Source organism: Oncorhynchus mykiss, chromosome 5 (genome assembly GCF_013265735.2).
Source record: "Oncorhynchus mykiss isolate Arlee chromosome 5, USDA_OmykA_1.1, whole genome shotgun sequence".
Taxonomy (NCBI): domain Eukaryota; kingdom Metazoa; phylum Chordata; class Actinopteri; order Salmoniformes; family Salmonidae; genus Oncorhynchus; species Oncorhynchus mykiss.
Genome location: NC_048569.1, coordinates 66,327,241 through 66,339,347, shown reverse-complemented (window position 1 = coordinate 66,339,347; position 12,107 = coordinate 66,327,241). Strand labels below are relative to the sequence as shown.

Genomic DNA, 12,107 nt, shown 5'->3' with positions numbered 1-12,107 from the left:
AGTTGCTTAGGAGCTAGAAGCAGAACTGCCAAATCTGTCGGTGCCATCTTACTACAGTACCAATGAGACAGCCCACTCCAATTCACATACCTCCCTAACAGATCCAAAGATGACGCAAGTTCTATTGTACCCCTCATGGCCCTTTCCCACCTGGACAAGACAAACACTTATGTGAGAATGCTGCTAATTTACTACAGCTCAGCTTTCAACACCATAGTGCCCTCCAAGCTAGCTAATCACTAAGCTAAGGACCCTGGGACTGAACACCTCCCTCCCTCTTCAACTTGTTCCTGTACTTCTTGATGGGCCACCCACCACGCTGATCATCGACACAGGGGCCCCTCAGGGGTGCATGCTTAAGCCCCTCCTGTACTCCCTCTTCACCCACGACTGCGTGCCGACGACACAACGGTGGTAAGCCTGATCACCTACGACGATGAGACAGCCTATAGGGAGGAGGTCAGAGACCTTGCAGTACGGTGCCAGGACAACAACCTCTCCTTCAACATCAGCAAGACATCGGAGCTGATAGTGGATTACAGGAAACGGAGGGCCGAGCATGTCCCCATTCACATCAACAGGGCTGTAGTGGAGCGGGTTCCTCGGTGTCCACATGAATCTATCATGGTCCAAACAAACCAACACAGTCATAAACAGGGCACGACAATGCCTCTTCCCTCTCAGGAGGCTGAAAAGATTTGTCATGGACCTCAGATCCTCAAAAGGTTCTACAGCTGCACTATTGAGAGCCTCTTGACTTGCTGCGTCCCGGCTTTGGTATGATAACTGCTTGGCATCTGACCGCGAGGCGCTACAAAGGGTAATGCATACGGCCCTTTACAAGACTGCTAAATAGTTAGTTAAATAGTTAACCAAATTGCTACCCGGACTATCTGCATTAACCCTCTTTGGACTAACTTTTTGACTCATCACATACGCTGATGCTACTGTTCATTATCACTTTATTTATAGTTATATGTACATTTCTACCTCAATTACCTCGTACCCCTGCATATCGACTCTGTGCTGGTACACCAGGTATAGATTATTACGTGTTTTACTTTTCTATTATTTCTCTCTGTGTTGCTGGGAAGGGCCCGTAAATCAGCATTTCACTGTTAATCTACACCTGTTGTTTATGAAGCATGGGAAAAATAAAATGTTATTTTATTTGTTACTATTAGGCCATATTAGCACCTACAGCAACTATCACCACCAGACAGCATCTAATCTGAAGAATAAGAATATCCCCACCAGGCCAACATTAGGCAGCCTAACCTAGGCAGTGTGTTTCAACCACATTCAGGGTTTACATGTATGGTATTAGTAATGTAAATGCCTTACTCTGATTATCTTAATCGGGTAAGGTCATGATCAATTAATACTCTGATTAAAATACCTATTTATTTTTTATCTTTCAAATTAATAGGACATGCTGCTTTAACATCAGGACTCCCTAAAAACAGGCCACTTCGATACAAGTGTCTTTTCCTAGAAGGTTAGGAGAACATTTTCGCTAACCCTAACCATATGCTTAACCTGCTACGAAAAGTCATAGCTGTATCGAAGTGGGGTGTTTTTAGGGAGTACTGCTTAACATCTTAAAGGCGCTGCATGGTCAATCCGTTGTCTGCATTGGCTGTGCAGCATTTATAGTGATACGGCCTCTGCAGAAGTCAGGGCATTCAAAATGAGGTTAGGACTAACGTAGCAGGTTAGCATAGCCGGTTAAGATAATTAACATGGCAGGTTAGGAGAACTAACCTAGCAGGTTAGGACAATGCAGTTAAGGTTAGGAAAAGGGTTAGTTAGGGTTAGGTAAAATGCTACAAGGAAGCAGCAAGCAGCCACTTCTAAAACGGTCTTGAGTGGCAACCAATCTGCCCAATTAGCTGTTATAGATTTCCATACACCCACCTATTTCACAAAGCCCACTTTCAGACGCATACAGTTGAAGTCGGAAGTTTACATACACTTAGGTTGGAGTCATTAAAACTTGTTTTTCAACCACTCCACAAATTTCTTGTTAACAAACTATAGTTTTGGCAAGTCGGTTAGGACATCTACTTTGTGCATGACACAAGTAATTCTTCCAACAATTGTTTACAGACAGATTATTTCACTTGTAATTCACTATCACAATTCCAGTGGGTCAGAGGTTTGCATACACTAAGTTGACTGTGCCTTTAAACAGCTTGGAAAATTCCAGAAAATGATGTAATGGCTTTAGAAGCTTCTGATAGGCTAATTGACATAATTTGAGTCAATTGGAGGTGTACCTGTGGATCTATTTCAAGGCCTACATTCAAACTCAGTGCCTCTTTGCTTGACATCATGGGAAAATCAAGAGAAATCTCAGAAAATTGTGGACCTCCACAAGTCTGGTTCATCTTTGGGAGCAATTTCCAAATGCCTGAAGGTACCACGTTCATCTGTACAAACAATATTATGCAGGTATAAACACCATGGGACCACGCAGCGGTCATACCGCTCAGGAAGGAGACGCGTTCTGTCTCCTAGAGATGAACGTACTTTGGTGCGAAAAGTGCAAATCAATCCCAGAACAACAGCAAAGGACCTTGTGAAGATGCTGGAGGAAACAGGTACAAAAGTATCTATATCCACAGTAAACTATATTGACATAAACAGGAAAGGCCACTCAGTAAGGAAGAAGCCACTGTTCCAAAACCGCCATAAAAAGCCAGACTACGTTTTGAACTGCACATGGGGACAAAGATCGTAGTTTTTGGAGAAATGTCCTCTTGTCGGATGAAACAAAAATAGAACTGTTTGGCTATAATGACCATCGTTATGATAGGAGGAAAAAGGGGAGGCTTGCAAGCCGAAGAACACCATCCCAACCGTGAAGCACGGGGGTGGCAGCATCATGTTGTGGGGGTGCTTTGCTGCAGGAGGGACTGGTGCACTTCACAAAATAGATGGCATCATGAAGTAGGAAAATTATGTGGATATATTGAAGCAACATCTCTAGACATCAGTCAGGAAGTTAAAGCTTGGTCGCAAATGGGTCTTCCAAATGGACAATGACCCCAAGCATACTTCCAAAGTTGTGGCAAAATGGCTTAAGGACAACAAAGTCAGGGTATTGGAGTGGCCATCACAAAGCCCTGACCTCAATCCCATAGAACATTTGTGGGCAGAACTGAAAAAGCGTGCGTGAGCAAGGAGGCCTACAAACCTGACTCAGTTACACCAGCTCTGTCAGGAGGAATGGGCAAAATTCACCCAACTTATTGTGGGTAGCTTGTGGAAGGCTACCCAAAACGTTTGACCCAAGTTAAACAATTTAAAGGCAATGCTACCAAATACTAATTGAGTGTATGTAAACCTCTGTCCCACTGGGAATGAAATAAATAAAAGCTCAAATAAATCATTCTCTCTACTATTATTCTGACATTTCACATTCTTAAAATAAAGTGGTGATCCCAGCTGACCTAAGACAGGGAATTTTTACTAGGATTACATGTCAGGAATTGTGATAAAACTGAGTTTAAATATATTTGGCTAAGGTGTATGTAAACTTCTGACTTCAACAGTATGCTAGCTATGCATATTTGAAATACTATTTAGGTTTTACAAACTTTTTCATTTCCAAACTCCGAATCAATTGGGCATCCCCAAAAAATAACATGGTCACTGTTATAGAACGTTTATTTTGATTAGAGTCCAATCTAAGAGACAGCTGTAAACTGCGTTATTAGGCTATTACTATTAGGGAAGTCGCATTTCTTTCAAAGAAAGCATGTAGCCTAAATGTTTTAATTGAACTAGTATATTATAAAATAAGTCGACCATGAAGAATAAAATTAATGTATGCATATGTTATTGCAGAATTTTGGTTACAGTTGTGTTTTAAAACATCCCCTTCTTGGGGCCCTTCGTTTTCTGAAGCACGGTATCGGCAAAAATCTTTGGTGTAGCTCCTCTGTGCGTAGTGTACAGACGCGGCCATTACCATTTTTACTTCCTGGTTTAGTACAGTGAGAGCGAGCGCGCAGGCATCCAGCGCGTATCTGTGGCAGTGAGACCCTGGGAGCAAGAGAGGTCCACTCACTGTACGATCATCCGCTCAATACAGACATAACTTTTCAAGGGAACTGACACGTCTTGAAGTAAACCAAGAGAAAGACACCAGAAACCCTGAAAGGTGACCATAGTGAACTTGGACAGGGAGAAGGAAAAGGTACTGGACCCTAATTTGAAACTTCTTTTAAACTCACATTTCATAAACCTAGTGTTCACTTTTGTCTATGTTATGAGATTACAGTCGATTCCGTAAAAATGGTTGACGACTTCATTCGAAGTCTTACATATCGATTTTCCAGCTATTTAAAGTAATTTTGCACAACTCGAACATTTGCATGGAATTATCAGGTAGTCAGAACGTGGCATTTTGTCATGGTGTTGATTTCTCAGTAAAGTAAAATCTTTTGAATTAACAATATTATTGGGGGATATTTCCTTGTTTAATTGCATTGAGGTTATAATGAAGAAACTGTCAAGGATCCAGACATTTTCCCCCATTTGTTAGATTCAGTTAAGTGAAGTGAGGACCGTTATTTATTTATAAAGCTGAACCCATGTGGGCGATGAGGGATCTTGCTTGGTTGATTCCAGGCAGCAGCAGCAGCAGTTAATCCACATAGTTCTGAGGGTTTCTGCCGGGTGGGGAGAAAGCATTGCTCCAGCAAAAGTTGGGCAATGAATAGGCAGAAGGGGAGTCTTCAGGACCACTGCACTCTCAGTGTTTGAATAATATTTGTGTGATTGGGTGATCTCTCTCTCTCCCTCTCTCTCTCTCTCTCTCTCTCTCTCTCTCTCTCTCTCTCTCTCTCTCTCTCTCTCTCTCTCTCTCACACACACACATCAAACAAATATTTTTACTAAAAAGTACCTTGAAGGAGTTGCATTGCACGGAGAACACAGTGATGTAACATATTCCTGAGTTAATTAAGCAATTAACATCATGCTTAGGGTCATGTATAAAAATGCTGGGCAGGCCATTATTTTGGCTACCATGACTATGCTCTCACAGGGCACGAGTGGTCACTGAATGGTTTGATGAGCATGAAAACAATGTCAACCATATGCCCACGGCCATCTCAGTCACTGGACCTCAACCCAATTTAACACTTATAGGAGATTCTGGATCAGTGACTGAGACAGCGTTTTCCACCACCATCAACAAAACACCAATGATGGAATTTCTCATGGAAGAATGACGCATCCCTCCAGTAGAGTTCCAGACACTTGTAGAATCTATGCCAAGGTGCATTGAAGCTGTTCTGGTTTGTGGCCCATTGCCCTATTAAGACACTTAATGTTGGTGTTTCCTGTATATCTGGTACAGTAGTCCATACTGTACTTTTCCCTTGCAGATCAGTGCCCACCACTTCCTCTTCCTCAAGCAATAAACAGATTTATGACACTGACCCAGAAGTGACCTGTTGCTGATTAGGCTAGTGATCTCTTTTGTAACAAAACTCAAATGTTGCTATTGCTGGGTTAATTAAAAAAACTTATGGTAAGAATCTGTCACTAAAATGATTGATGTTTTGTTCATATTGTGAATTCCCTTCATATCCAATATTTTCACCATGGTAGGGCTGGGCAGTGTTTAATCAGCATGTGAGGTTCCTAGGTCTCTCAACTGGCTGAGGCAAATGGACAAATCTGTGGTCTGTTGTTGTCTTCTGGGTGTGTGTAGTATGAGAAATGTGAAACTCAAGACTTAAACTGCCTATGTTCTTTTGTACACTCTTAAGAGTTGTTGGCTGACTCAGCGAGTCCAAGCCAGCTCTCACAAAATATTGTCTTCGACTTAAGCTCATTTTCAGAGTGCGCATCCTTGGCTGTCTGACAAGCCAAGTTGTTTATGTTCCCACTTTTTTTTTTTTTTTTCAGGACAGTGTTTTAGACTGAGATCCCTCCCTTTATTCTCCATATTATTTGTATCACCTCATCTGTTGTTTCTTGTGCAAGGCTTAACATGGGGGAGTCATGTCAATTGAGCTTGCTTTTCTACACCACTTCTGAGGTAGTGACTGCTGTCAGGGTGAAACAAGTATCTAGGCCATGTGCTGCATGAGCTCCCATCTTTCACTTAGTGTTGACGTGTTTACAGTACAATAAAGATGCCACACTCCCCTACTCGAATAGGAATGACAAATGAGACATCGAAAGAGTAAGTCTAATATCAGAGAGGAGTGACAGGAAGAGTAGACAATCATAGTGGTTTCTTCAGAGGAGCACACAGAGGGTGGTGTTAGGAGCTGAGCAGGGGAGCAGCATTTCCTAGAGAGAGCCTTTACATTGAGCAAGTCATATGGGTTTGATTAGTGTGGTCTATTCTGCCTGTCTGTACAGTTCCTGGCAGGGTCACTATACATAGTCTGCAAAAACATACTCTTCACTGCCTTCTCCAATCCAGTAGATATGTTGAAAAGCTTATGGTCCAGACTACATTATGACTTTGGCCCACCCTGAAATTGCAATTTACAACTCCCTGTCTAATGTCTCTTCTACTGTTGTCCACAAATACCTCCTTGTCTTGCTTTTAAAAAGCACTCTGACCCATTGTAATTGAGCTGTATACAGCCCATTCCAATTTCTGAACTCGCCATTGCCACAATTAGGCATTCAAAATGATCAGAGGTACTCATCTAAGGAAATGATAAAAACGTCTGCTAAGTTGAATATATTACATGTATATTATAAAATGCCAACAGTACTTACAGGATTATGGTTGTATTGGCCGAATGACAAACACATTGAGTTTTTTTCCCAAAGGAAAACTGCTACAAAACAGACCCACAAAGACAAATGACAAAATCCCTTTCAAGAGATAGTACAAATTCACAAATTACCTGATTTTTGTCATGTTTCTTAATTGAGCAATGATTTAGTGAGTGTACAATGATTTAGTGAATGTACAATGATTTAGTGAGTGTACAATGATTTAGTGAGTGTACAATGATTTAGTGAGTGTACAATGATTTAGTGAATGTACAATGATTTAGTGAGTGTACAATGATTTAGTGAGTGTAGAGAGAACTTGAAGACAGTCAGTAAAGCTTTTAAGCAGCTTTGTTTAAAGACACAAAGGCAATGATAGGAGGGCTGATTATGTGGGCTTTGTTTAAGTAAACAAGATGAAGAAGAGTTTTAATGAAAACATTTGATATCTTGCTGCAAGTCTAATAACCCCACAATAAAATGAGACTCCAACAAGAAGTAATGAAAATATAGGAGAGTTTGGCCAAGCAGGAAATGACTGAAAAAAGCCTTGAGGAAGGGGGCGGAAAGGGCAAAAAGTGTGAGGGCTGTGGAGATGGAGAGGAGAGGGGCTTACAGTTGCTCCACATTTAAGGGAAGTGGGAACACAAAGCCGCCTCACTGTTTTAGGACCCCATTCTGTACGGTACTGTACTGTGAACCACTACACTGCAGGGAAACCAGAGGCACATTAAGCGTCCTTCTATCCCACTATGTCAGCTACGTCTGTAGATTGTATGGTAGTCAGCATTGTCTGATTATGAGCAGACTATAAGTGTGAAAAGCTTCAGCTGCTCATTTTCAAATGGGCCGGGTCAGTTGTGTCTTACTTGTGCTTGAACAAATGAATCATTGTTCATTAGCTAGATGAATGAATATAATATATGGTGTACACAACATGGCAAAGCTTCAGGCCAGGCTGTCTCTGGAGCTGGATATGTGCAGTGATCTACAGAACTCAGAAAGCAGTCAGAGAGGTGAACCTTAATCCAGGCACTGAGAAAGCTTACATTTTTTTCAGAAGGTGCAAAGATTCTTGTTTATTTCTGCTTCTCTCCCTCTCTCTCTCTCTCTCTCTCTCTCTCTCTCTCTCTCTCTCTCTCTCCTTCTCTCCACACACACGTAGTATTTAAGAATGGCTATCCCATCTCTCTCTCGCTCTCTCCTTCTCTCCACACACACGTAGTATTTAAGAATGGCTATCCCATCTCTCTCTCGCTCTCTCCTTCTCTCCACACACACGTAGTATTTAAGAATGGCTATCCCATCTCTCTCTCGCTCTCTCCTTCTCTCCACACGCACGTAGTATTTAAGAATGGCTATCCCATCTCTCTCTCTCTCTCTCTCTCTCTCCTTCTCTCCACGCACACGTAGTATTTAAGAATGGCTATCCCATCTCTCTCTCTCTGTCTCTCTTACAGCCCCTTGAGCTTTGCACTCCCTTTTTCATATTTGTTTTGTCAGGAGGCTACTTGTTTCCTCACTTTCGTCGCCAAACCGTTTCCCATCTGCTTCCGGTTACCTTTGCCTGCAGTTGGTTTATCGCCAGCCATCTGGGCCAGTGTGGCTTCTTCTCTGTTCTCTACCCAGACACACTGAAAGAATGATAGAGGCAGGGAGCAGGGTAGGCAGTGTAGCTTGAGGGAAGGTTATCAAAGATTAAGTTTGGGCCTCTCAATGACATTGCCAAAAAGGCTTAGGAACAAATGTCACAATGTTACTGTAAATAGGACTCATCATCCAGGCTTTTAACTCCTCTGTACACTTCAACGTGTGATGGGGGATGGGACATCTTTAGTGTTGTGATGTAATAAGAACCAATGTTGCTTTTTTAAAGGCTATTTTTAATCTCCCCAAAAAGCCTGATCTATGGCTAATGGCCTATTCTCGCTGTGTGTGACTGCCTCTTCCCTGTGATGTGGCCAGGTCACATGAGGCCAACAGTGAGTGTGGAAGTAACCCACTGCTTGTCTCAAATTGGGTAATTTTCCCCCACAGCCACTGACATAACACCCACTTCCAGCTCCTCTCAGCCTAAGCACAGCGTTTTAAAAGATCAATGCCTTCCTTTCTCTTTCCTGTGAGCAGAAGACTAAAAGAGACACAGGGCACCCAGGTCGAGACTTGCTTACCCTGGTCCCTTGATTGTCAGCCAGTGTTTTCCTGGAGTGATTGATCAACTGAAGACGCAGCGGGAGGTGGCTGTTCGTGAGTCACTGACTACAGACTAGATATGTTTGTGTTGTCAGATGGGGACCATTTGGGTCAGGGAGATCTCATGCTCTCTCTCTCCCTCCCCCAATCTCCCCTCACACTAACCTGTTTCTCTTCCACAGGGAGGCCACAGTACATTATAGACTCCGCTATACTCGGAGGCAGTCTCTCCATCTTCCTTTGACTTTGGTCCTACCAGAGAGAGAAGCAGAGAGGCTGTGTGTCCAGAGTGCTCCAGTCCAGTCTCTAGAGGTCTATCCTGCTGCTATGGCCCGTGAGTTCGCTGCGTCCCACTGGTGAACGAGGGGCATCAGAGGGCAGAAGACATGTTGGGACAGAGGCCTGGGGACTGCACTGAAGCTTGCTGTAGTAACCATGGAAACGGTATGGAGGATCTTGGCCTGCATTGTTGTCATCATCGTCATGGTTGCCACCGAGGTCGCAGAAAGTCAGACTGCTGAAAAGTTCACCCAGTCACACGGTGAGCCGACTACTTTCTTCTCTTTTGTTTGACATACATGGAAATGTTTAACTGTGTCAATGTTTGTCATGAATACACACTATGATTATGTTATTATTACTGTCATATTCATTGGGGAATTGGTATTATCCCCTCTTCTGGACTGTGAAAGTGGTTCAACATTTCCAGTCACTTAGACAGTTGAACAGAGGTAACGGACCTGTTCATTGAACTCTTCCATACAGTGTTGAGGGCCTCCTCTGAGCTGAGCAACTCTCCAGGGCAGTAGCCCTGCTGAACTTGAACCCTGCTCTCACAAATCAACTCCAGAGACGCAGAGCCACGCGCCCCCCTCACCTCTCCTCAGCTAGACCAATCCCCTTTAGGCTCGGACATAAATACCCAGAGTGTCCATTACAGAACAAGGCACTGATTGTGCATTTCTTATGCTTAACCTCTGCACCCTGCAAGTCATCTGTTTCCAATAGTTTGCTACACTGCTTCCTTGAAAACCACCACAGGACCATTCATTCATCTCCTCTGTTTAAACACGCTCTAGAAGAACACCTTTCTAACCCAAAACTGAAACCAGCTCCGTTGATGATGGACGGTAATCATTTTTATGAGTTATCTTTTGTCACAAGTATTCACTAGAAAATGCAACAAGTAGGTCAATGCTTAATTTGTTAAGGCTGTGAAATTCATGCAGGGCAGGCTGTTTAGTACAGTACGTCTGGTGTTATACATTTCAGCACCACTGTTAGATTCCTACATGCTAGTCTCCTACAATGGATATTGACTTCTGGTCAAGCGTCAGTTGTTATCTAACTGAGAATGGTCACCCCTTTCAGTCATTCTAGATTAAAACCTTTCAACAAAAACAGAACATTTGAAAATGGGGGGCTATCTGTCTATATTTGCTGCTGCACTTCATGACAAGCTGCAGAGTTTATTTGGCTATGCTTTGTGTTTATTTAAAAGAAGGAGAGGACAAATATGTAGACATGGCGTAGTTGGAGAGTTGGGCTTTTTCGGAAAACTTTTTATTTCCCTATTTCTTTGAAATAAGCGAATAATGAGGTAAGCCATCGTGGTAGTGGCATTAAGTCATTTAGTTTAGTGTTATTAAACCATTGCATGGAGTGTATATATAACCTTTCTCTCAGACTGAGACTGAGGCTCCGCAACGTGGCCTCATAACTCAGCCAGTCAACTGTCCCAGGCAGAGGCATGACCGACAGGCATATAGACAGACAGACAGACATGCAGACAGACAGACAGTAAGGTAGACATAGTGGGAGACAGACAGACAGACAGACAGACAGACAGACAGACAGACAGACAGACAGACAGACAGACAGACAGACAGACAGACAGACAGACAGACAGACAGACAGACAGACAGACAGACAGACAGACAGACAGACAGACAGACAGTAAGGTAGACATAGTGGGAGACAGACTGGGAGACAGACACGGAGACAGACATGGCGATAGAGAGGGAGACAGGGAGAGAGACATGGAGGGAGACAGACAGACAGGCCGACAGGGAGACAGGGAGAAAGACATGGAGGGAGACAGGAAGGGAGACAGACAGACAGGCCGACAGGGAGCGAGACAGGGTGAGAGACAGGAAGGGAGACAGACAGACAGGGAGACAGGGAGAGAGCAAGACAGGCAGGCAGAGCTGAGAGCAGCGTTATGAGCAGAGGAACTGCTGACAGGGCCCTATGGTAACGGAGGCAGAGATTGACTTTTTCAGCCAGGCATGGATGAGAGAGAGAAGCTCCTCTCTGGGAACGCTACAGTAAAAAGGCCACTGTTCTCATTTCCTTCTCTTTTAAAAAAAAGGCTAATTAAGGTTATTTTCTTCTGAAAGCTAAAATAAACTGAACCCTGGGTAGTGCTTTATGACAGTTTATTTTACAAAAGGTGAACACTCTGCAGACCTCTATTATTTTATGGGCCTCTCTCTGTTACCGGTTGGGTTTATTGGTGAGGAATAATAGTTTCCTCAACATCCTAGTGATTAGATAATAGATCAAAAGAATTAGAGAAGTGGTTCGTCCTGTGGTGCTAGAGAGCTGGGAGCAGCTTTCCATCAGTTGTAGGGGACCTGGGAGAGGATCAGACGCCACGCGACCCTTCAGACCAGACTAGGACCTACTGTACACTTATACTGTAGTTAGCCAACTTCGCTCCCCTATTTTCCATTGTACCAGCCATATTTCCCCTTTGAAGTACCCTGTACATGTGGGCACAGTGCGTTGGGAGGGGGCTGGCAGCAGAATGGTAGCCTTATGGAAGCAGTGGTGAAGCCCAGTCAGGCCACTAGCTGCCTCACTCATTAATTAGACAGGTTTATCAGGTTGCTGGACAGATTACTGCTGCGCTGCAGAGAGAGAGCTATTGCACAGAGCAGGGAGGGCACGAGGAGCAGCTGTATAGCTGTAGAACAATAGAGGAGAGGAGAGTAGGGGTACAGTACACTTTTGAAAATATGCCTCATTAAGTCCTTCCAAATATTTGACTGGTCTACTTTATCTGACCGCTGCCCTCCGAGTCCCCTCCAGTCCTCCAGGAGGCTTTCCTGGGCCAGATACTTTTGACCCTGTGAAAATACCATGAAAATACCACT

The 12,107-nt window shown here is 43.5% G+C and overlaps 1 protein-coding gene across 3 annotated transcripts in view; it reads left to right on the top strand.

Annotated features, from left to right (window-relative positions):
• The first annotated feature begins 4,002 nt into the window (after positions 1 to 4,002).
• adamts10 (ADAM metallopeptidase with thrombospondin type 1 motif, 10) overlaps positions 4,003 to 12,107 on the top strand; it is a 53,619-nt gene continuing 45,514 nt past the window's right edge. For 2 of the 3 annotated variants that reach the window (XM_036978115.1, XM_036978114.1), the window contains exons 1-2: positions 4,003 to 4,204; positions 9,132 to 9,490. In XM_036978115.1, the coding sequence (XP_036834010.1) occupies positions 9,385 to 9,490 (106 nt within the window). In that variant the 5' untranslated portion in view covers positions 4,003 to 4,204; positions 9,132 to 9,384. Of the gene's footprint in view, positions 4,205 to 9,131; positions 9,491 to 9,938; positions 10,080 to 12,107 lie in introns of those variants that run through there. The other variant, XM_036978116.1, reaches the window with a different exon arrangement.